Source organism: Aplysia californica, unplaced genomic scaffold (genome assembly GCF_000002075.1).
Source record: "Aplysia californica isolate F4 #8 unplaced genomic scaffold, AplCal3.0 scaffold00958, whole genome shotgun sequence".
NCBI lineage: Eukaryota > Metazoa > Mollusca > Gastropoda > Aplysiida > Aplysiidae > Aplysia > Aplysia californica.
The window spans coordinates 142,603-168,834 of record NW_004798228.1 but is presented as its reverse complement, the minus strand read 5'-3'; the positions used below and the strand labels follow the sequence as shown (position 1 = coordinate 168,834).

Genomic DNA, 26,232 nt, shown 5'->3' with positions numbered 1-26,232 from the left:
GAGACACCTCATTTCGCATGAATTGATTTTTCTTTCTTGTGCCTTGATTAGAGACCATGTTTGGCACTGGTATGTTGATGTTGGTATAAATAAAGATGCTTTCGATGAGCTGGGATTTCATTTCGGTTGGGATGCTACAAGAAGTGCCTCAAATGACAAAATTACCTCACAAAGAAGGCGTGTAATGTCCTCATTTAGAAGATGGAAGTGGAAGAGCATTCAAAGTAATTGAGACAAAGAGTGGCAAATTTTATTGTGAAGACTTTTCTCCTTTCTTTGACTTTTTTGAAAATATCAAATACCGATTCTTTTGTGTGTTTGTGTGTGTTTTTAAAAAGTTTTAGTACGAGTCTTACAGCACTTGTTACACAAAAACGTCATATTGAGTGCTGAAGATTACAGGTGTCACTAGAGAGTAACAAAAGTTTTAAAAAGGAGAAAATAAGAACGATAGATGCTCCCCGCGACACCCCAGGGTACAAGGGGAAGAAAAAAGTAAAGTAAAGTAAGATGCTTGATAGTAGAGAACAATTAACCACACCATAGAACCCGCCAACCAACAACAATTCTTTTGTTTTGTTGGAATGTTATTCTGGAAATGTCCTACGAAAACATGTAACAAATAATACACACAAAAAACAATTCTTCAAATCTATAATTTATTATAATAGTTACAATCATAAAGACAAATACATGTAGCAGATTGCAAAGGTGGATAAAACAATTACGATCTACAACAGTCATAAAAACTACTCACAAACAAAAAAGTACCTTTCTTCCTCTCTCCCTTTTATATATATCTATCATGTAAACATGGCTTATCATGAAATTACCAATTCTACTGCAAGAGTCATCAAAATACAGAATGACGACTTTGAGCTTTCAAGGCATAAGTTTTCATGATCTAATATCTCGCAAACCAAAGTCAATATTAGGCTACCGAGTTTAAATTATGACCTGAAAGTCACCAAATAGTAAAAACTATCACAACCTTGCTTATTTGTTGTTTCTTTTCACCTTTATTGATGGGGGTCAAAGAAATATATTTCTTGGAAACGAGAAAAAATTTGCCACCTGTTTATGACAGGATAGTCAGAACATTTCCTAGGTAGTGGACGGATAACTGAAGATTTTTTAATGACTAAAATGGACGGAAAATAACGAATCAAAAGAAGCAGAGGTGACAAATGGAATGCAGTCGACCATTTAAAGGGAAGTGTAACACTTTAGCTGAAAGAGATTCTTATATCTTGGTTTTTCAATGAGAACATCCCTTTTCCATACATTGAAAAGTTTTGTACGCTGCTATGCCACACCCTAAAACTTTTTTAGATTAACTGATATAATAGATGGCAAATAATTTTAGATAAAATTCAACAGTGCAGTCATTTATCAGTGGATCAGCCCATCTGGAGAAATGTTAATAATTATAAGAACCGTTCAGTATTTGTACAGTTTTACCTGAGAAACTAACATACTCTTGTGCTTGGAAATACTGTAAAAGCCTGATGTTTTAGTTCACTTCAGTTTAAGTACGAGTTTTACAGCATTTGCAACACCAAAGACGTGTTACCAGAGGGTAACATACAAAAAAGGAGGACAGATAAGGATGATAGAGGTTTGATAGGAAAGAAGGAACAAGCCTGATAACGGGATCCCAGGAAACCAGAGAATTTCATCTTTAGCAAAAAGATAAGATTTAGAACAAAAAAAGGCAAAACGAAAACTCTGCCGATTTGGATTGAAATCTTTTTGCGAGAACAGGAACTTTGTTTTAAACTGCTTTGTGTTGAACAAACTCTAATGAATAGACAATTTGTTCCATTACATTATTACTATGGTATACGCTGGTATAATGCATCAGAATTTCAAACAAAAGATAAGCTACAAAGGAAGCTATGCTACAGAAAAAAAAAAGAGAAGCAACCGCTTCTTTTCACAGGGTAAGGGAGTACACCACAATTAATAAGACAACGTAGGAATACAAACAACAGATTCACACATTTTACACAATGTAACAAACCATAACAACAGACACAAGAATGAACAAAACATCAAACGAATACAAGAAAAATATTCAAAAAGGTAAAGAACAAAAAATAACTAAAAAGTAAAGCAAGATTAAAAAGTAGAACAGGATTTTAAAAAACAAAACAAATAGAAGTTTTTATAAGTATCACAGGATTGATTATAATTCATATCAGATCTCCTAGTTTGAACATCCAGGAAATGACAAACTTTTGAAAAAAAAAAAGACAAATCAATGACCAAAATTCGGACATGCGATGTGAATGAAAATCCTCAGCTGTAGGAATACGGTAGAGTAACACGTTGAGCTGAGGTATGTAGAACAACATAGTAAAGACGGAAATACTGACAGGTGAACAAACGTTAACCCTATCCATACGCTCTGGGGTCATTTTGTACCCCCGGGGTTGTATTCTTCACATTTTAGAATACTTCTAGTGCAAAGATCTCTTTGAAACTTTCAGTATTTTTCAAAAAATCATTTTGACAGATTGCTATGCAAAGCGTATGGACTGGATTAGCCAGTAAATTTCGTCTTTGGAAAGAGGTGGCACAGTGTTCCCCACGTCGTACGGATACGATAGTAAAACACAACGTACGGATAGGGTTGAACATAAAAGCCACCTGCTAAACCCCCCCCCCCCCCCTCCCATCCCTACCTTCCCTATTTTCTAGAAAATTCCTACTGCGTCCACTTCACTTTTCAAAGAAACAAAACTTTCCCAATTAACAAAGGATAAAAAAATCAAAGAGTCGAAATAGAACTTTCACAGAGGCAAGCATACTCTTGATCACTGTTGAACAAACAAAAGAGTACCACATGAACGAGAGTTTGGGCTTCCGAAAAATACAGATAGGTTCCCTTGTGAATTGGTCACCTTTAAGCACAAGGGGGCTATCCCGAAAAATGCTGTTTTGAGAAAATCGAAGGTAAAGTTTCTGAACCCTAGTTCAGTTTCTTACAAAGACAAGGAGAGTTTTCTCTATAACCAAACAAATAAACACACCAATGAAACCAAACGTCTCCTATAGGTAGGCCAATGCCCACTTTTGGTGTAGGTCAAGATTTCTCAAAGCCCCCAAATCAGGGTTAGCCCGCTTGTCCTTAAAAGCGAGCTATTATGTGTCCATGCACATGCTGAGGAATAGAAACTTTGCGTTTGGTCACAATATCCTGACAACAAATAATTCAAAGTTATCTACTGAAAGAAAAAAAAAGAAAAAGAAAAACTCAATGTGTGAATGTATGTTTTGTAAACTAAACACCATCTCAAGGTGAGTACGGTCTGAATTTGCAATGGAATTTCCTGGAAAGATGGTTCACACATATTCGTCATTCACATCCTTCGACAACAGAAAGGGTTTAGACATAACAAATAACATATCAATAGCTAAAAATGAAATATGTGTCATATTTTGGCATAAACACATTAATTATTCAATTTTATTAGTAACAAATGTTTGCAAATATTTTTAGAGTGACAATGTAAGAATCTAACTTCTTTTTTCTTTGCAGTAGCCTTTGCAGAACAAAAACAGCGGTGCATAAATGAATATGAAATAATATATAGATCTAAGTATTGTTTGAAACTTTGCAGCAATAACATCTCCAAAAATTCCCACTCTTGAAAAAACATGAGGGATGAAAAGCATGTTTGGCACTTTTAAGATTTACTACTTGAAAAGGGGAGTACTTGAAATGAATAAAATAATCATTACCTTCTAAAACGGAGAAACAGATTAAAAATAGCCCATGCAAATCGAGGTAACAAGGCCATATACGTGACGTACATATGTATCTAAATAGCATCCCACATTCACTTGGATGATAAAAGAGTTAAAATGGGAGAGTGTATTCGCTCATCACAAAGCACATTTTTTCTTATCTCCAGCTTCCCAACTCTACTCGCATAACTGATTCTTACAGGGTACAAACACTCTCGGAATAGTTATCAATGATCAAAGGCAAGAGGATTTGGAATATGAGTAAACAACTGCTGTAAACTAAACACAAAAAAAAGCTTCAGGAAGCCTGAAGGGTAGATTGAAACAATCACTGGCCTTTTCTCTACAAATGACCACCAAATTAGATGCTACAGGATGAGAATGAAGGCACCTTGGAACTTTAAACTTCTACAGAAAAGGAATTGGTGCTGAGAGAAAATTAAACCCAAGGCATATGTGCATGATGAGCTTTGAATAAACCTCAACAACCTTAAGTACCGTATCTTAATTCTCTGTCTCTGTCTTAATAAGTTTTTTGTGTTTTTTTGGTTTGAGAAACCTCAAGACTTTTTCAGAACACTATCTGCGCAGGGTGATATTTTAACATTTGCATCTGCATTTGGAACAAAATGAACTGGACTCGCTCCTTTTTTGTACGTTCTCGAATTGAAAAAAGAAAACAAAAAACCCCCAATGTTCCAGAAAAGAGCAATCATGTTGAAACATGTTTAACTGATGTATCCATGGGCCTATATATATATATACATGCACTGCTCCTTATTGTACATTCTATTATTGTAAAAAACCCCAAAAAACAAACTATTTGAGAAAAGAGCCATCATACAGATAGCCTACGTGTTTAACTGCTGTATCCATGAGCCTCTTTATATATGTACTGCTGCTTTTTGTACATTCTGGAATTGTAAATTTTAAAAAACTGAGAAAGGAGCAATCATACAGATAGCCTATGTGTTAAACTGCTGTATCTATGAGCCTGTATATATATATATATATATATATATATATATATATATATATATATATATATATATATATATATATATATATATATATATAAGTACTGCTCCTTTTTGTCCATTCTGGAATTGTCCCCCCAAAAATAGGCCTACTGTTTGAGAAAAGAGCAATCATACGGATACAAGTTAAGCTGCTGTATCCATGAGCATATATATGTATATATATATATATTTGTACCGGTACTTTATATCTAGTTCTGAAACAAGAAGTACAGGTGACGAGAGGGCGCCATTCCTTCTTCATTTCTGTACATCATCTCACTTTTCTCACGCACAAATGTATCATTACTATGAAAATGTGCTTCGTTATAGCTTATACAACCAATTTCTTTGGCCCCAACAACGGACTGAAAGGCTAAAGAGCCTGTACTGTACACATCGCTGGAAAAAAATACACATGCTACAGTCTGCCTTATCACTTAATTTGTATATATATATATATATACTAGCTGGGTACCCGATCGTATTGATCGTCAGATCATTGCGGAAACCAGTGCGTACTTCTTGTGAACGGAAGCCTCACTTGTTTACAATGGCGTCTTATAAGACGGACTTCCTCAAGATTAGATCTAAACCAAACTGATGAAAAACTGAAAATTAAACTAGTGACTTCAGACTCCTTGATATAACTGTGTACCCTTTAAATAATTCTGAACCACCGTTATTTTTTTCAAAAATTCAAAAGTTAAGCGGTTCGGAAGTTTTACGTGACGAAAGTGAACTAACTTTCACAAATATAATATATATATATAGATATATATTTTTTAATATATAAATAGTATAAAACGACGGGCCAGCGCTGCTGGTGGGTGGGTGGGGTGGTTCGGTTCAGGGGTAAGGCTTCAGCGGGGAGGGAGGGGCGGGGAAGGAGGAGCCCGTCTCGCCAAACACGTTGGAGTAGGAGTTCTTGAGGAACTGCACATAGTTTTGCATGGAACGGTTCGTGGAGTGGCACTGCTCTAGCCGGTCCTTCAGGTCGTACAGGCGCGAGTTGAACCGGCGCTCGTTCTGTGGAAATATGATACGATATAAGATAAGATCTGTGTCACGGCACAGTGGAATCAGGCGCTTGTCAATTTTTGGGAATGTGGAGTTATTGCTATTATCTGAAAGCTGATTTATTTGCCTTGCTTTCAATGAAATACATATCGATCTGTTTTGAACAGAACTGAACATATTTGCGATTGAAGAGTCCTTGAAAACAGAAAAATGACATATTTTGTACCTTCAATCAACGTTTTTCCGCAAAATTGACATGGAAATGTGTTTTTATAAGGACATAAAAGAGGTAGGGCCAAAAAATTAAAATTTGATAAAAATGTAATAACCGTCATAAAAATGTTTGTTTCTCAGATTCTTGTATTTTGACGAGCACCTGATTTCACCACTCTCCCTCACATATAATACAATATGATAGCATAAGATATGTGAGGCAGCGTGGCGGAATCAGGCTCTCGTCAAATTTTGGGCATGTAGAGTTATTGGTATCATCTTATAGCTTGTTCATTTGTCTTTGTTTGAATGAAAAAAATATCCATTTATCTTGAATACAAGTCGAGATATTTGCGAATGAAGGAGGTGGGGTTTCCTGTTTTCAGAGGTAAAATTGGTGAGAAAATGGCCGCCACAGATTAGTTATTTCTTTAGCTTAAGAGTCGGTGGTAACAGAAAATTTACATTTTTTGTGCTTTTAATCACCATTTTTCAGAAAAATCCACACAGAAATTAGTTCTTTAATGGGCATGAAAGGTGTAGAGCCAAAAAACAAAAATTTGATAAAAATTCACAAGCCTGTGGAAAAATGCAAGTTTCTTCACTTTGATAATTTTGACGAGAGCCTGATTCCACCACGCTGCCTCACATATTACTGTGTGATAAGATAGATATTTTACATGATGATGAAATAATTTTTAAAGATCTTTTTATTTAGTAAGTGTTTTACAGCACTAGCAACACAATATAGTCATATAAGTGCCGAATAATAGAGGTGTTACAAGAGACTAACAAACACCATAAAAAAAGAGGAGAGATCAGGACGATAGATGTTTGATAGGAAGGAAGGAGCAGTAAACCACACCACAGCATCCATCAGCCACCCACAATTATAGTATGATGTGGTAAAACACGATATAGGTTTAGTTATGGTAAAAGTTTTACAGCACTTTGAACACAAATATGACATATAAATGCTGAAGATTAGAGGTGTTACTAAAGAGTAACATACAAAGAAAAGAAGGAGGGAAGATAAGAATATTTTAGGGGACAGAAGGAGCAAACCACATTAGAGCACGAGTTAACCATCCACGATACTTATATAGTACAATGTGATGAGATAAAATAAGACTAGAAACCAGATAAGACAAGATAAGTAAGATATAAAACATGATGACTTCACACATGATCACTTTTAAGGACAAGCGGGCTAATCCAGATTTCCAGTGCTTCCAGAAATCTTGACCTACACCAAAAGTGGACATTACCCTACCTGTAGGATAAATTTGGTGTCATTGGTGTGTATATTTGTTTGGTCTTATAGAGAAAATTTTCCTTCTCTTTTAAAGAAATTAAACAAACGTCAAAAAACTTTACCTACGATTTTCTCAAAACAGCATTTTTCGGGATAGCCCCCTTGTGCTTAAAAGCGACAACATATGAACACACACTTATATTTAATGAAGAAGAACACAATGTCTTGAAAGAGCCCCCCCCCAAAAAAACAAAAAAACCAAAACAAAACAAAACAAACAACAACACACAAACCTTTACTGAAACACATGGAAATGTTCCAAAGTTTTAAACTAGATTTTGTGGGTGGTTGGCGGGTGCTTGGGTGTGGTTTGCTCCTTCTTTCCTATCAAACATATATCACCCTTACCTCCCCATCTTCTTTTTTATGTTTGTTACTCTCTTGTAACACCTCTAATTTTCTGGCGCTCATACGACCTTATGCAGTTGCGAGTGTTGTAAAACCTCTACTAAAAAAAAACAAAAACAAAAAACAACTAGATTTGAGCAAACTTCGTCTCACCTCCTCCTTTTCTCTCTTCAGCCTCGCGTCATCAGCCCTCAGCTGACTCAGCTGTGTCTCCAGGTCTACAATACGGCTCTGGTACGTACGTTCCTGGATGAAAGATAAGATGGAGGGGAAAGGGGAGGGGGAGGGGAGGTTTGACCGACAATCATCAATTAATATAACCAAGCAACTGAAAAAGAGAGTGATATTCCATCAGTTATGAACTCCAATCTGCGTCAAAGAAATTTCATCTAAGTCATAAAAAAAAAAAATGTTCGAAGTCTAAAGAGAGATAAATTAGATACAAATTGTGTTAAAGAAAAGTCCTCTAAGGGACATAAAATTTCCATCTAAATATGTCTTGGAAAATAAAAAACAGTTCTTAATAAATATGAAAAAAATATGTTTTTAATTTACCATCACAAAAATATCATTCATTTTCATTAACTTTCATAAAATGAAATGGTTCTTCATAAACCTTCAGACGACCCCAAAGACCATTTTACAACACAGAATCCATCACTGCAGCGACCCAAACTGACCTTGGAAGAGTATCTGTCTCGGCTGTGCTCCTGTTGCTTGCGGTTGTCGGACAGTGCTGTCTCCAGCTGGCGGGTCAGGCTAGAGTTTTCACGTGTCTTCTCTTCCAGTCGAAGCTAAGATGCAAGATATAATTATATTGTCAGCAAGTTGTTGAAACGTGGGGAGCACGAGGCAGGGGTAGGGCACGAAAAACATAAAGGAGATGCGTGGAAAGGGACATGAGAAAGACGATGCTCACTTGGAACGAGCTTCGAAGGATGGCCCAGGACAGAGATAAATGGAAGGAGCTTGTATGTGGCCTATACCCTGCCAGGGGTGAAAGGCATTGATGATGATTGATGATGAAGCTGTTCAAATGTCGCTACCTCAAAATCAGCCTACCTTCACTGAAAGGGACCCTTAGGAAGAGGGGCGATGAAGCATGGAGCACACCGTCTTCCTAAGACCCCAGTTCTACATTCAAGTACTCAAGTACCTCAGAATTACAAAGTTCTATCTCACATTTTTGGCCGGTTTGAGTTAGAATACCATGAGCTCAGAAGCCAATTGTTCTATCTTCACTAACAAAATCGTAAGATCATTTGGAGTCTTTATCAAGATATTTAGAAGAATTGCATTAAAAAAAGCTTGACATGATGTGAAACTCGAAATTTTTAAAGCTAAATTTCTCTAAACAAGATACTGAGTAGATAGATCTTTGTCATTCTGAGGGAACAATATGTTGTCAGCAAGCTGTTCAAATGTACTTAGCCCAAAATTTCGATGAAAATAAAATTTGAAATTTCCTAATCTGCGAATCAGTTGCAGGTGCTTAAAAAATATGTGAGGCATTGTGGTGAAATCAGGCACTCGTCAAAATACTGTAATCTAAGAAACTGGCAGGTTTGGCAATTTTTATCGATTTTTTTGTTTTTTAGCTAAACATCTTTAAAGTCCATTTAAAAACATATTTCTGTGTGGATTTTAATGAAAAACGTTGATTAACAGTTTGCCATCACAAGACTCATATAGTTAAAAACCCTTGCCATCAAAGACAAAGGGATTTTGGGGAAAATCCAAAGAAACTGTGGGGTAAACATCGCCTATCGGTGAGGTGAGTCAGCAAAGTGTTAAAGGCACAGAAAATAAAAATTTGCAGTATTCAAGAACACTAGAGCTTTGAAAAGCTCAGAAGGTACTCACAGACTCCTGGTGCATCGTCTCCTGTACCTTGGCCTGGCTCGTGTGGAGCTCCAGGTTCTGTTCCTCCAGCTCTTTGATGCGTCTGAGAAGACAGGACAGACAGTGATGACAATATAATATATATATCTAAAAGAAAAAAGTAATAAATACATGGAAAAAAATGAGACGACAATAAATATATGAAAAAATAGAGACGACAACAAATCTATGAAAGAAATGAAACAATAATTATATGGAACTACAATAACTATATGAAAAAAAAATGAGATAACAATAATTATATGGAAAAAATGAGATGACAATAAATATATGAGAAAATATGAGACAATAATTATAGGGAACGACAAAAATGATACGAAAAAAAATTGAGATGACAGTAATTATATGAAATGACAATGATAATATGAAAAAAATTGAGATGACAGTAATTATATGAAATGACAATGATAATATGAGAAAAATTGAGATGACAGTAATTATATGAATGAAATGACAATGATAAAATGAAAAAAATTGAGGGACAAAGAACACACTGAACCCAACACAGTGAGAACTGATAATATAATGATAATAATAATAATAATAATAATAATAATAATAATAATAAAACAATAATATTAACAATGGATAGCATTTGAATAGCGCATATTCCCTCTAAACAGCAGGCTCTAAGCACTTCACAATCTATATTATTACCCCAACAGACCTGATAGCATTCTAAAACAACCTCAACTTCCAGGGAAGCATACAGTGCAAGCAAGTTCCCTTTTTACAGGTGCAAAAACATTAGCAAACTGACAAACAAACATGCAAGCAAGCCCACCTTTCAAAGGCCTCACAGCGGGATTGAAGGCTACGGTTGGAATCGAGAGAGTCATGGCATTTGCTGCGAAACTGGTCAAGGCTTTCCGAGTTATGTTCCAGCTGAAATGTTAGGACAGGAACAGAATTTGATGCCAAGTTATAAATTTACGCACCGAAGTCAAGATATAACAGCTACAATACAATGCTATCCTACAATTTCACCCCCACCGAATAACAAACAAACAAAAAAACAAACCAAAAAAAAGCAAAAATCCCCCCAAAACCCAACCCCTAATTCAATAGGTTATAGATTGTTGTGTTATAGTAATAGTCGTTCATAGACAAACTCACCTTATTATTATTATTATATTATAAAACATTGTAAAGCGAAATGTTCTGAAACCATGAATGTTGGATCAGGATGATCCCCCTTCCATTTTTGAGTTACAATAATAAAAGAAGACACACTTCTTGTTGACTTTGGAAGAAGAAAGAACACGCTGTGTCTACCTATTTTTATTGAACGAATGAACAAATGTAATCCAGTTTAATCCACAAAGTTTTAAGTTTATCAACTATGTCAAAAACCCACCAACCAACAATAGTGTGTCTCTTACAGGGGGGTTGTATAGGATGCATAATTCTAAAATTAGTTTCTTTTTTCTTTTTTGGTCACCAAGAGTGAGGAGAGAGAGACCAGAACGTAAAAGGGAAAAATTAGGAGATAATGACAAAACAATGCCTGCTGGTCAAACATCAACAGCATCTAGAGAAAGAGAAAGAGAAAGAGAGAGGAGAAAGAGAGAAAGAGACAGAGACAGCTATAGAGAGAGAGAGAGAGAGAGAGAGAGAGAGAGAAAAAGAGAGAGAGAAAGAGAGAGAGAGAGAGAGAAAAAGAAAGAAAAAGAGACAGACAGACAGACAGATGGATGGACAGACAGACGGACAGACAGACAGACAGGCAGATAGAAAGAGAGTGACAGACAGAGTGACAAAGAGAGAGAGAGATACACAAGCATGTACAGAAACTATAAAAACAGTGAAACACGAGTGAAAATTCAAAAAACGAACAAACCCAAAACCTCCCCAAAAATCCTATTTCCTACCTTGGAGGTGAGTTCTGCGACGATCTTGGTACTGTCCGAGTTGCGTCGCTCCAGGGACAGCAGTTTCTCGTTGGCCTCGTGCAGACGCAGCTCGGTGGCTCGCAGCAGCTCAGGCAGGGGCTCTAACTCCTGCAGTCTCTGGTGAAGTCGTTGCTTTACCTGCGGCGAAAAACAAAAAGGGGAGTGGAAAGGAGACCTGTGCTGATACTTCTACGATTTGGTTCTTCATTTAGCATTAAAAATTCTGAGAAATTAAGAAAAATAATAGCAATAATGTCAATGATAGTAGTGTTAACTCTTAACCCTATCCGTACGCCCTGGGGTCATTTTGTACTCTCATGGTAAATTCTTCATATTTTAGAATACTTCTAGTACGAAGATCTCTTTCAAACTTTCAGTATTTCTCAAAAAGTCATTTTGACAGACTGCTATGCAAAGCGTACGGATTGGATTAACAAATACTTTCCCCTTTGGAAAGTGGTGGCACAGAATTCCCCACGTTGTATGGATACGATAGTAAAACAGGACATACGGATAGGGTTAATATAATAATTCTATTTCACGTTTGAATCAAAATATGTTGAGTTACCTTCTCCAGCTCTTGTTCTCCCTCCCTCTGAATTCTCTCTTTCTCCCTGGCCTGTTCCTCCAGTTTCACAAACGACTCGTCTGCCTCGCTGCGGGTGCGGCTTGTCTGAAAACCACAACAACAGCAACATTAGCAAGAAGAAAAGACCACAAAAAAGACACTGAATAAATATTCTGAGTAGAAGACACTCAGTCAGCCGAGAATTACAGACTCAGCTCTAGTTGTAAGAAAGGCACTCTCTGATTTTTAGACTTACTTTGAAAAATTAATAAATAAAGAATACGGTAACTAGCTTTGTACATTAATCTAAAAAAGCAAGCAAAATAGCAAAGACAACTTCTAAAGATGTATTATATTATTAAGTACTTGTACAATTGGTGGATGATAATTTGAATCGGAAGAAGAAAGGGAATGTTACCGTCCATATTTTCAAAATTTTTCTTGAGAAGAACAGACAACTGCATATCCAATCAGAACAGTGGAACTGTACAGCATGACAGTGTGCATTATATCCATATATTTTTCTCGCGAATAAATTAATACTTTAATCATAAAATCTACATTTCACTTTTAAAGGTAAGTACAGAATGCATAGGGTGAGGCGAAAAAAACCCCCACAATTCCGGGTCAAACCAGAACAACACCAAATTAAAACATTGATGAAATAACTGCAGAGGAAATCAAACATAAGCATTATCAGAATGTTCCATTTCAAGAGAAGGGAGAAAAACAATTTGAAGTTCAAAGAAAAGAATAGAAGCACATAAAGCACATAATATGTAATGTGATCAATGTGATGTACTGCTATGAAGGAAAGAGTGGGTGGGGGGGGGGGGGGGACCACACAAGTGACTTCTATCATAAAGGAAAAATGAAATAAAATTTATATATTAAGTGATTAATAATATTATACGTGTATGTATGATGCATATTACATATATATGATGCATATATATATATATATCATATGTGTATAAACACAGACGTTTCTCCGTGAACAGAGGGTTTCAGGACTAAATAATGACCGATTTAGATACAAAATTAGAACAAAAACAAACAAAACAAATTTTTTTTTTAAAAAGAAGAAAAAAAAGAAAAAAAGAAAAAAAGAAAAAAAGAAAAAAAAAGAAAAACAAAAAAAGAAATTGTTCTGAGATGCATGGCATGTGAATATATGAAAACATGTTCTAAGATACAACGTTGCATTCACAACCGTCGGTGACCTTTTATGTGATCAGAATAAAAGCAGTCAGTCAAACCTAGTGAATAACATGCTGCGGTGACCACAGGTAGGTAGGTAGGTAGATAGATACATAAAGATAGATAGATAGATAGACAGATAGATAGATAGATGGATAGAGATAGAGAGATAGAGAGAAAGAGAAAGTAGAGAGAGAAAGGTAGGGGGAGCGAGAGTGAGAGAGAGAGACAGAAACAGAGACAGAGAGAAAGCAAGAGAGAGAGAGAGAGAGAGAGAGAGAGAGAGAGAGACAGACAGACAGACAGACAGACAGAGAGACAAAGATAGAGATAGAGAGAGAGCAAGAGAGAGTGAGAGAAAGAGAGAGAGAGAGAAAGAGAGACAAACAGACAGACATACTTACATACAGACAGACAGACAGACAGACAGACAGAGAGCCGACAAATTACCCATCGTCTGCCCAGGTAAGCAGCCCGCACCAAGCGATGCGTCTCACGCATAAACAAACCAATCTATCCAGACGTATTGCATGTACAAAAAAAAGGGATTGGGAAAAGATTAGATGAAATTTTCACTGGTATGACTGATTTGACAATTGGATACCAAATCAGGAGCTAAGTAACAAAAACTGAGAAAAGTAAGAATCAGAGCTACTTCTCACCCCCCCCCCCCCTCTTTCTTTTAAAAAACCACAAAACAAAAATTTTTTTTTACCCCCCTAAAAACTCAACAAAGCCTTTTGTTTCACATAAAAGAAAGCTGCTTTTCAGAGAGGCTGAAATTACAACAAGGCAGCACTATAATAATATACAGTATAATATTTTCTTTCATAGAATTAAAAAAACCAGCTGTGCAACTATTTTAGAGAAAATACAATAATATAACAGTAACAGACAGAAAATTGCAATCACAGCTAGACAACACATGCAATATTATTATCCCTGGAACATTCAGGAACAACTTGAGCGATGTAAAGGGTTGACACCAGGTTACATAAGACAAACAGACAAAAAACAACAGGAACAACAAGAACAGCATCATCATCACCAGCAGCAGCAGCAACAACAACGATAACAACAACAACAACAACAACAAAAACAGTAACAAATGCAGTTATTGAACAAAAAAAGAGGAAACTATGGGGTATACAACAGGCAGAAAACTGGTAATTAAGTCAGCAAAACAGTACACATCATCACATTGTGCACAGGGTTTTCGGGCAAAGTGCAGTGGACAGAGGGCAGGGTTGGCAAAAGCTTTCTTATGCTGCTCCGCAAAATCTGGAGAGGAGTGCGCTCGCGTAAAGTAGATTGGACATTGGAGCTTGAGTACAGCCTTTTGTTTATAATATTTGTACGAGTTAAAAAAATTTTTTAAAATAAAGATGTAGGCCTATTATGCCTTCATCGACAAAATTTAAATTATGTAGGGAACGGGCTTTGACCCTCGCTATGGATATTCTGAGTTCAAAAGGAACAGCCTATAATGAAACATCAGAAAACCTGAGAGACTCGATTAAAAAATTTGAAAAAGAAAACCGGGAATCAAACTCAGGTTTTCAGTGTATGACAGCAAAGCATCTAAGCATTACACCATAGATGGTGGTGGGAAGAATGAAGTAAAGACTGTAGACACAATACATCTAAAAAAATTCCACATATAATAATAATAATTATTATTATTTTTATCATTATTATCATTTATTGTTATTATTGTTATTATTACTATTATTATTAGTAGCCTACTACTATTATTATTATTATCATCATCATAATTACTATTATTATTATTTTATTATTATCATTATTATTGTTATCATTATTATTCCATATATTACTATCAGTATGTATACACCGAAGCATACAAGTATGTACTTTAAAAAAAGGAGTTATATTCCAAAGTCAAAGGAGTTAACCTACACACAGCATAAAGTAGAACTAGAGGTTACACAAGATTAGAAGGGGGAAAAAACAGGGTGGGAGGGGGGGGGAGGTTAGAGTGTTGAGACATAGGGGGGACAGCAAAGCTACTGATTATAACAAGGACCTACAGCAGTAGAACAACATGGGACAGTTATATCGTGCAGTATTAAAATGTTGAAGATAATTGATGTGTATATTTCTTTTACGTTGTGTCCCATTTAACAGATTGGAAAAGAAAAGGGCACGAGCACAAAGAAAATCATATTTTCTGCTCATACAAATTTTCCCTATACTTATAAGACATAACAGAAGTGTTTACAGTTTTTCGGAAAAGGTTTGGTTGAGGGGGAAGGGGGGGCATCTTTTCAAAAAGAAAAATAGAAAACAGGGCTTGCTAAATATCCAAAAGACTATTAATAAAGAACACGCTGAAACGAGCATAATATAAGAGGTATAAATTTGCTTATTCACGATAAATACAATTTGAACCATCAGGATAGCTACCCAGAAAAATCATTCATAATGGTTTAGATAATGATTTAAAAAAATCCCCCCTCCCACTGTCATCCAAAGCAGAATACAGAAATCATGGGAGGTGTTTAACAGCTACATCACAGATGCTGGTTGTTGTCATTATTTTTGTCTCTCTGACATAACTGGCAACTATAAGTCTCATTATAGCAAATATCATTGGCTAGCTAGAATATTTAAATTTTTTATGCCCAAAATTTTATTTTTATTTATTTAATTTTATTTTTTTCACTGCAGTTCCTTAATCTGTGGTATTGATTGCTCAAGAAATATTTCGTCAAATTTAAAATTCTGAAGGTGGAACAAAGCAAAGAAAGCATGTAATTAAGGTTGCAATTTTTACAGCACAAAACAGTTTCTCTTTCTCTCTCTCTCTTTCTCTCTCTTTCTCTGTCCCTGCGTTCAGGGCATTAAACAGTTGAACTACTTGCCAATGGTATATATAATATGATAGCAGTCAGTCACATTTCACCAGGAACAACATAAAACAGTAGTAACGAAGAGGTTGTTGTACAATTAGTGTTAGTATGTGGGAGTTGGGTACGTGCACGCGACATTTCTCCTCACCTGCTCCTTGTACTCATCTATGAGCTTCTCGTACTGGCGCACCGTCCCGCGCAGCTGCTCCCGGTCTTCCTCTGCCTGTTGTGCCTTGTGCTCACATGAGAGAACTGAGTTCTGTGCTCACCAGGAATGAATAGCCACAGCGTGATGGTTGTGGTTTGTGATAAGGGTGGTGTTAGAGGGAGTGGATGGTGGAGGAGGGGTTTAGTTTTAGTGAGTGAGAGTTTTACGGCACTTCTTGCAACACAAATAGGGTCACATAAGCGCCGAAGACTGAGAGTTTTGCGGCATTTGCAACAAAAAAAAGGTCATATAAGTGCCGAAGACTAGAGGTTTTACTGCTAGAGAGTAACGTACAAAGAAAAGAAGGAGGAGAGATAAGGATGTGAGATGTTTGACAAGAAAGGAGTAAACCAAAACCACAGCACCCGCCAACCATCTACGGGTGGAGACGGTAGTGGCGGTACTGTTGATGGTAGTGGGGGGTCATGGTGGTGGTTGTAAAGATGGTATTAGAAGCAGCAGTGGTAGAGGTGGCTGTGGTGGTGGTAAGGGTGGTATTAGAAGTGGTGGCTGCAGTTGTAGTCACGGTAGTGGTAGGGTGTTCTTAGAAGTGTTGAAAACGATGGTGGTGGTAGTGGTTTTGGACTGTTCTAATGTAATGGAACATTTAAAGAAGTTTTTTAGTTTTTAGTTTTAGTAGAGGGTTTTTATGGCGCTCGCAACTGCACAGGGTCATACGAGCGCCAGATGATTAGAGGTGTTACAAGAGAGTAACAAACATAAAAAAGAAGAAAGGGAGACAAGGACGATAGATGTTTGATAGGAAAAAAGAAGCAAACCACACCAGAGCACCCGCCAACCATCCACAGAGAAGTTTTGCCACGTTAGTAGCTGCTAAAGTCATGGTAGTTGTGAAGTCAGCCAAGAAATTGTAAGCGAAGGTGATTGCAATGATGAGCAGTAGTGGAGGTGACGGTTGTTTTGTTTGTTTGAATAAAGAGAAGCACGTCGACATAAGAATGGTCATTTAGTGCCGGGGAAGAGTAAGACAAACAGAAAGACTACAGACAGACAGACAGAAACAACAGACAAAAAGTAAAGAAGTAGAGCGTAAAACCTCACAGTGACATCCTTCAACCACCCATTAACAATAATAATAATAGATAGCATTTGTATAGCGCATATCCCCGCTCAACAGCAGGCTCTATGCGCTTTACACTATATTATTACCCCAGCAGACCATAGTACACTCCGAAACATTCTCAGCTTCCCGGGAAGCATACAGTGCGAGCAGCCGATTAAGCGCTCAAACACTAACAAACTGACAAGATCTTTCGCTGTCTATAGCCGGGTACCCATTCTCACCTGGGTGAAGTGAGGAAAATTCGTGTAAAGTGCCTTTCCCAAGGACACAACGTCGGGCCCTTGACGGGATTCGAACCCATGACCTTACGGTTGCGAGTCCGAGAGGAGTGGTTGACATAGAGACAGTGATACAAATGATCTTGGTACGGGTCTGTTATACTGCTGCGTATGTCTATGTGTGTGTATGTGTGTGTGTGTGTGGGGGGGGGGGTGTCCTTTTTGTAGAGGTATGAATCAAGAATGACTGTCCTCGCTTGCCTCATAAAATACAAACAAGCAAAAGTTGTAGGACGAAATGACAATCAGCCACAAACATTCACCAGCTCTACACATCAGAACACCAGGTAAGAGCTGACTGTTCACACACATAAAAATAAAAAAATAAAATAGTAATAATACCAGCCATAGAGGTCCAGCAGATGGAACCAGTAAAAGGAAAAAGACAGAAAAAAACAGGGCACAGACATCTTTCAAATGTTTTTACCACGATCCAAAAATATTGAAAAACGCAAACAAACAAAGAATAGAAAAAAGGCCTAACAAACATTAGAAAAACAAAAGTAATCTTAAAAAAAACTTCATTCGCACATAATAACAACAGGGCAACTTTCACTGACTTTTAAATCTTTTCGAAAGTAGAAAATATTGGCGTAAACCATACAGAGAAGCAAATATTTAAATAGAAATACACATGCACTAGCCTAAGCATTGTACCTATTATATGTGCACTAGTAACGTCATGCATGCACTGAATCTACGGGAAAAAAAACGGTCTCAATAGAAAAAAAAAGAAAAAAACCAAAACAACTTACAGCTTTATATAGATGCTGAAATAATTTTTCCTTACTTGCTAAATGATTAAACAATCTCCAGTGATGACAGAAAAAATGACATTTTATTTCCATGAATAATTTTTTAAATTTAGCCTCACCTAAAATACACTTCGCACTTTTGGGGTGGTGCTTAGAAAATAATAAAAATTATCTGAATACGCTGATTTAGCTTTTGAGTTTTCTGTACGTTCAATTCATTCTAAAGAATCTTTGCTGGTCCCTTCTAAAATGTTCTCACCAGCATCATTAGCGAGCATAGTTCATGCTTCTCGTATAAAAACAACTACATACAAAAACGGCAAAACTATGCTTTCTATGGGATTCTACAAATAAAAAGCCACTGCGCATCAAACGACTAGTACAAAGAATTACATCGTTTCGGGAAATCACCAACCGAAATTCTAAATCATAGGCAGAAAATTTTGACCTCGAAATTATTAGTCAAGTAAACAAAAACCCAAAGAATTTGGATTGCCCTTGCTACTTTAGCAAGGTTTGTATTGTGCGGAGAATTTTACACCACATTATTTGTCATTTGCTTTTTTTTTTTCCTTTTCAAATAATTGTGGCTATTCTGGGGTAACACTACATCTCAAACACAGATACTTGGTTTTCTTTTGTGCTTTACCCATCATGCAAAGGAACACAGAATATATACAGCTATCTTAAGACAGAATCATCAGCAGGAATATCCAACTATAGTGTGGTAAAAAATGCCTGGCGTAACTGATTGTCAAATATCTCCTAAACTATTGAACGTAGATCCTCCAATGTTTGCACAATGACTCATATCGATTTGTCTTAACTGATGACTATTCTTTCAAATACCTGTACACTGTATTCTAGAAAATTCCTTAATAAATACTAACAAAAAATCCAAGTCGATGGTTTCTACAGCTTTTAAAAAGTTAAGAGCTCCGACAGCTTTTAAAAGCAAGTCCGTCATTGTTTTCTGATCGCGACTTTATGCTTATTGAACGCATGTTTTGAGAACCTGTAGTGCAAAAAATGTGTTCACTATAAAATTAATTTCTCATAACAAGTTTTGCCACTATAGAGTGCCATTGCTGAGCTTTGATGTAGGTCATATGCGAGTGCAAAATGTGTGCAGGAAGCGGGAAGTGCTGTTAACAATCCCATTTTCCGAGTGAAGGAGATTTATAGTATTTTATATAAATTTACGAAGAAAACTTTTAAATCTAGCCTCAATTGTTGTGGAAAAATATGATTCGGTTAAGACAAATTGATACAAACTGCTATGCAAAGTATGAGTGACGGTGATTCACACGTTTAAGAGATAGTTGAAGGTAAGTTGAGCCATGAAATTTTGAGCGCACTATAGCTGATGACTGGCACAATCAGCAAGCCAATCCTTTCATGGATCCTGGAGAGGAGGGAGGAACAGCTATGGCATTGTACTGCCAGTGATGATACCTATTTTCCAACCAAGTATGCACCTAAAAAAGTAAAGTTGTTCCCGCATCCGATCCGGACACTGGGGATTGCCTTGTTAGTGAGACAACTCCCTGGGCCTTCGGCATATTACAGTAGGGTGGCCAGTTCCATTCTACGCCGCCATTACTTCCCTAATTCGAAGTCAGGTACCCATTACTGCTGAGTGGGCAGAAGGTGGTGAAAAAAATCCGTGTCCGAACAGAGGCTCGAACCCGGACTTTCCTTGTAGGCACTTAACCAACACGCGAAAACATCACCAGTGTTTTGTGTCACTCCATAGTGCTACAACAGGGACATGCACGTGCATGGAGTGTGCTGTGTCGTAGGGCTTGGGGGGGGGGGGGGGGATATTTTTATATATATAGATTTAATGCTCTATTTGGGAGTACTTGCTTGTTTGTTTGTTTGTTTGTGTGTTTCCTTGTGTAAAGAGAAGCACATCAACGTAATGACAGTCATGTAGACCTGTAAAAAAAAAACCAAAAACAAACAAACAAACAAACCCCCCCCCCCAACAAAACAACCCCCCCAAAAAAGAGACAGAGGAATAGGAAAAAAAACAGTTTTTGAAAAGTGAGACTTGTCATCCGTGCATGCTCCCCAACCACCTGTGTGTCATAGTTCTTCTACTTACACAGACACTCGGGTGGGTTTTGAATCTCAATGTCTCATTTCAACAGGTGACTACGAACAAAGGAGCCAAACTGGCTACAAAAAGCAAAAACCAAACCCTGAACTATCCAGATCCTGTTGTCGCTACATTTGAGCAGAGGCTCAATCTTTATGGATCACCCTATTATTGTCAAACACACTTGCATCAAAACTATTCTAAAATGTGGGTACATAATCTAAAAAGTGCATATGGTCGCTTTAAAGGACAAGTGGACTAACCCAGATTTCGGAAGAGGGGGGGGGGGGGGGTATGCCCCAGAAATCTTGACCTGCATCAAAAGTGGGCATTGCCCTACCTATAGGAGAAGTGTGGTTTCATTAGTGTGTATATTTGTTTGGTTATAAGAAAAAAAATCTTCTTGTCTTTTAAAGAAACTGAATAAGGGGCATAGACTTTACCTTCGATTTTCTCAAAACAGCATTTTTGGGGATAGCCCCCTAGTGCTTAAAAGCGGCCATATATATATATATACACATATATATATATTGTTTGTTTTAGTAAAGGTTTTACGGTGCTCGCAGCCGCATGAGGTCATATAAGCGCCACAAGATTAGAGGTGTTACAAGAGAGTAACAAACATAAAAAAGAAGAAGGGGAGATAAGGACGATAGATGTTTCAAAGGAAAGAAGAAGCAAACCACACCAGAGCACCCGCCAACCACCCACATATATATATATATATATATATATATATATATATATATATATATATATATATATATATATATATATATATATATATATATATATATATATATATATATATACCGGACACTTCAGAAATCCGGATTTCCAATTTCATCTGTATTTTCGAATTCATCCGGATCACCGCCGGGTTTATCTGGTCTGGATAACCAGCAATGTTGAACTGACCTTGAGCCTCTCCACCTCCAGCTTGAGGTTGGTGTTCTCCGTCATCCTCTCGTGGAGACGTGACGTCAGCGTCTCGTTCTGAGCCTTGGCGTTCTCCTCCACACGGTCGACCAGCGCCTCCAGCTCTGCCACTCGCCTGAGATAGGTCACCGGGTGGGGTGGGGGAGGGAGGAAACACACAACAAAAGAAAAAAATGTTTAATAACAAGACATTGCTTGAGCACCAGTTAAAAATTTATAATAACAATGAAAATAATAACCATAAAAAAAATACAACAGCAACGCCAACAATAAAATTATCATTAAAAAATAAATTAATAAAATAATAAAAATAAAAATAGTAATAATAATAATAATAATAACAACAATAATAATAGTAATAGTCATGATGACAACGAAAAGCCAAGAAGATGGTTTTCAGTTTCTTGGACAGAGAGAGAGAGAGAGAGAGAGAGAGAGAGAGAGAGAGAGAGAGAGAGAGAGAAAGAGAGAGACAGACAGACAGACAGACAGACAGACAGACAGACAGACAGACAGACAGACAGACAGACAGACAGACAGACAGACAGACAGACATACAGACAGAGACAGAGACAGAGACAGAGGGAAAGAGCCAAACAGAGACAATCCTAAATAAATGAATAAAAAGCAAAAGAGACAGACATAATGACTAAAAAAGGGAAAAGAAAAGGGAAAATGAAGGAGAGAAACAGACCACAATCATGGAACAAGGAAAGCAGGAAGTGGGATTTTTTTTTTACAAAGGAGAGGGTTGATTGCTTCATTGAAGAAAATACAAAAATACATCAACATAAATAAAAATTGAATTAAGAAAAAGAAAAAAACTTTACTGTATAGTCAAATCATTTATAAATTAAATAGAGAACAAAATCAGGCTCAACTTGACCTTTAGGTTAAAAGGAACTTATATGACTTTTAAAAACAATTAAACTAGATAGGTAAGTCTCTGCAGTTGTAACTTCAGTGTAACATACTTTTTAATCATAGTGATATAATATCATGGATACAAATTTGATATGTATAAGCCTGTATTAGAAATGTTCTTTGGCATAATATTAATTAATAAAATTGATTAATTACTTTTACAATTTTTTTTTCCAAATGATTTATTTAGAGAGAGGAAAAAAAAAAGAAGAAAGAAGTAGGTCAGATCTAAAATAACTTAATAAGCTGTTAAGAAAACATGAAGAGTAATAGAATGATCGGCAAATTTGAAAGTTAATAATAATAATATATAGCATTTGTACAGCGCAAATCCCCGCTCAACAGCAAGCTCTATGCGCTTCATAATCTATACTATTACCCCCAGCAGACCCGAGAGCATTCTGAAACAACCTCAACTTCCTGGGAAGCATACTGACAGTGCAAGCGGCCATTTATAGGGGCTAAAACACTAACATACAGAGAAGATCTTTCACACAGATGTCCCAAGACAGATCACACTGTTGAGAGTACAAGTACGACCTTTGTGTTTATTGTTCACTTTTATTACAAGCACCCAGTACTCAGCCTCACCAAATAGGACACATTTTTATCTTTCAGCGTGTTATTTTCATCATTTCCAAACAACGTAAAAAGATAAAAAAAAGAAATTAAAACGAACATAAACTCTCTAAATATGAATTAGCAAATTAATGAGCAAATAAGATGCAAAAACAAAATAAAAACGAGCATCAACTCGAAAGAAAAATATGAATTAGCGAATAAAATTATAGTAAAGAAAGAACCCCCCTGGGATGAATGAATGAATGAATTATTTTTACTAGCTTCTAGCAGTAAAATCAGCACTGACCGAGGGTGTGAACACAATATAGAACAGAGGGATAGGAGGACTCACATTTTTAGTAGCTGAGCTAAAAACTACGTGAAACATCTAAAACATGTTAGTAATGTGAGTAAATATTTTTACAAACCCACGTATATATATATATGATATATGTATATAAACACAATTGCAAGAAAATGTTATCATATTATGACGCAAGGGAAATTTTATGAACACTATTGTGCAGAGTAGAAGTGGGTCTGTAAATGTTTAAATATATCACAAGCAGATTACAATAGTCAATTTAGGACGTATATTTATATAAATTAATGTATCATAATATCCAACATCACTTTCATACAGCAGTAATCAAACCATGATAGTCATAATATAACGAACTACAAATGACAAATACGAGTATCAGAAAAAAAAAACAAATCATGACGATAATCGTAAGATACTGACAGGCACTACTGCAGTATTGCTATAACATTTTCCAGACCACAATCACTAGGGTCTTATTTTTTTTTCGTAAGAGTTTCACGGCACTTGCAACACAATAAGGTCATATAAGCGCCCAAGATTAGAGGTGTTACAAGGGAGTAACAAACACAAAAAATGAAGGAGGAGAGATAAGGACGATAAAATATGTTTCATAGGAAAGAAGGAGTATACCACACCAGAGCACCCTCCAACCACTAACTCGGGTCAAATGAATTACCACTCATACTCAAGTTCAAAAGCAAAGAGTTGACATAAGCGTTATCACTCTCAAGTAGGGCCTACATAAAAGTTTAAAAAAAATAAAGTTCAGAGGGTATTCCGTAACAGACACAGAAGAGACATGAGACATGACTGCATCACTTATGAAAACAAATAAGAGCAAAGATAAGATACTGACTTCTCGTGGAATAATAAAGGTAGAGAAAGACAGATAGAAAGGTTATACAGAAAGAATAGCAAACATATCTAAATGCTACATAAAGAAACAGAATAAAAATGTATTTGTAAAAGCTTTAAAAGAATAGATGTGTTACAAGAGAGTAACATGCACAAAAAAAGGAGGAGAGATAAGGACGATAGATGTTTGATAGGAAAGAGGGAGCAAACCACACCAGAGCACCCGCCAACCACCCACACTACACTAGAACAGACACTGGTGTAGGGACAGCATGTACAAAAGACCCGAAAACCACACACAGAAAAAGAATATCAAAAGATCTTGAATGTTATATACAGAAAGAGAAACATCATCTGAACTACCCAAAATGCCAAATATAGAAACAGAATGTCAAAAGACTGAGTGCTCATAAATACAGGAACAGCATGTCAAAAATACTCAAATTCTTAGTACAGTAGAAATAAAATGTCAAAAATAAAAGACCTGAAAGCTAAGTACGGAAAGAAAACCCCCCAAAGATACCCGGTACCTGAATACTAAATACAAAATTAGAATGTTGAAAAGATCTGAAAGCTTGATACAGAAACAGAATGATGAGAAGACCTGACAGCTACATATAGAAACTATAATAACAAAGTCTGAATGCTACATACAAACAAAGAATGGTGACAACCATAACCCCTCTCCCCTTTAAGTCCTCCCCCCCCCCCTTAAAAAAAACAACCCCCCCCCAAACCAAAAAAACAACCCCCCAACCTTTACTTAAAGCGGACAGATACAGGTTGATACAAACCAAAATGAGAGACAAGCATCATCTAGAGGCATACATTAACCTGTCCCCGCAGTTTTATGCAAAAAAAAATAAGAAATTATGCAAACTGAGCCCAAAAATGTGAAATTATGCGATTCTGTAAATTTTAACAAAGAACGAAAAAAATTATGCAAAAAGATCAAATTTTACTAAATTATGCGAGGTGCATAAAACCATGGGGACAGATTAACAGAGAGTAAAAAAGACAGTAGTCGCTATGCACTACGTATCATGTTGCAAAGTTAACGCAAGCAAGGCGAATTGAAGTTTGAGCTGAGTAAGCATGATTATAGCTATTTTTTTCACTAGGAATAGATGAGGTTTTAGTGTTAGAAGAGGTTTTATGGCGCACGCAACTGCATAAGGTCAATGAGCGCCAGAAGATTAGAGGTGTTACAAGAGAGTAACAAACATAAAAAAGAAGGGGAGATAAGGACAACAGATGTTTGATAGGAAAGAAGGAGCAAACCACACCATAGCACCTGCCAACCACTCACAAAGGCGAGTTGAAGTTTGAGCTGAGTCAGCAAGGTTATGGCTATTTTTTTCCACAAGGAATAGATGAGGAAACTAGAGACACTAAACAGAAGTACAAGAAGCAGATCCCACTAGAGCACCCACCGGCCACCCTCTAAACCAGGGATCTCAACAAACTCAAATTACCGCAGGCCGTTAGTTTGAGACTCCTACTCCACACAGACGAAGAGATAATAAAAAAAAAGAAAAGGAATTTGATACATCGACATGCAAATGAAACATGACGCAGCGTGGTCCAAAGCCTAAACAGAGACTGGCATGATCAGAGAATCACCATCATGAAAGAGACTGGCAGAGAAATGAAGATGTAAGAGCAACTATTGGCACAGAGTCCTGTCTGCATTTTATATTTAAAAAAAAACAACCCCACTATGAAATTGTCCATATACAAAATCCTATACATCACAAAACGAATATCTTATGGTTGGAGAGCCAGACTCGAGAGCCTATAACATCAAGCAATCAGGCTGCAAAGGATGAGATAGACCTCGTTAAAAAAAAAGAAGATAATTCGGGGAGTCAAGGAAACCTCTAGAAACTACAACATCTCAACAACAAGAGCTGCAGAAATGGCCTACAACAGAAAACTGCATTGCGTCTCGACGCTTAACGGTAACAGAAGATGAAAAAAGTAAAAGTAAAGTAACACAATCAGTGGCAAGTAGGACTAGAACTATGACCACCGCTCACTGTGTGGACGCTAAGACGGTAAAGACCTGACTATGTAACCAATGAATTACCACTCATACT

At 36.7% G+C, this 26,232-nt stretch overlaps 1 protein-coding gene across 4 annotated transcripts in view; it reads right to left on the bottom strand.

The window, feature by feature from the left end:
* Positions 1-4,818: 4,818 nt before the first annotated feature.
* The window catches only part of LOC101858674 (outer dense fiber protein 2), a 48,053-nt gene continuing 26,639 nt past the window's right edge, over positions 4,819-26,232 (bottom strand). For 3 of the 4 annotated variants that reach the window (XM_013089473.2, XM_035973036.1, XM_013089474.2), the window contains 9 exons: positions 21,448-21,583; positions 16,249-16,359; positions 12,028-12,132; positions 11,439-11,597; positions 10,352-10,452; positions 9,529-9,610; positions 8,346-8,459; positions 7,819-7,911; positions 4,819-5,798 (listed from right to left, as the gene is read on the bottom strand). In XM_013089473.2, coding sequence (XP_012944927.1) covers positions 5,619-5,798; positions 7,819-7,911; positions 8,346-8,459; positions 9,529-9,610; positions 10,352-10,452; positions 11,439-11,597; positions 12,028-12,132; positions 16,249-16,359; positions 21,448-21,583 — 1,081 coding nt within the window. In that variant the 3' untranslated portion in view covers positions 4,819-5,618. The remainder of the gene's footprint in view (positions 5,799-7,818; positions 7,912-8,345; positions 8,460-9,528; positions 9,611-10,351; positions 10,453-11,438; positions 11,598-12,027; positions 12,133-16,248; positions 16,360-21,447; positions 21,584-26,232) is intronic. The other variant, XM_035973034.1, reaches the window with a different exon arrangement.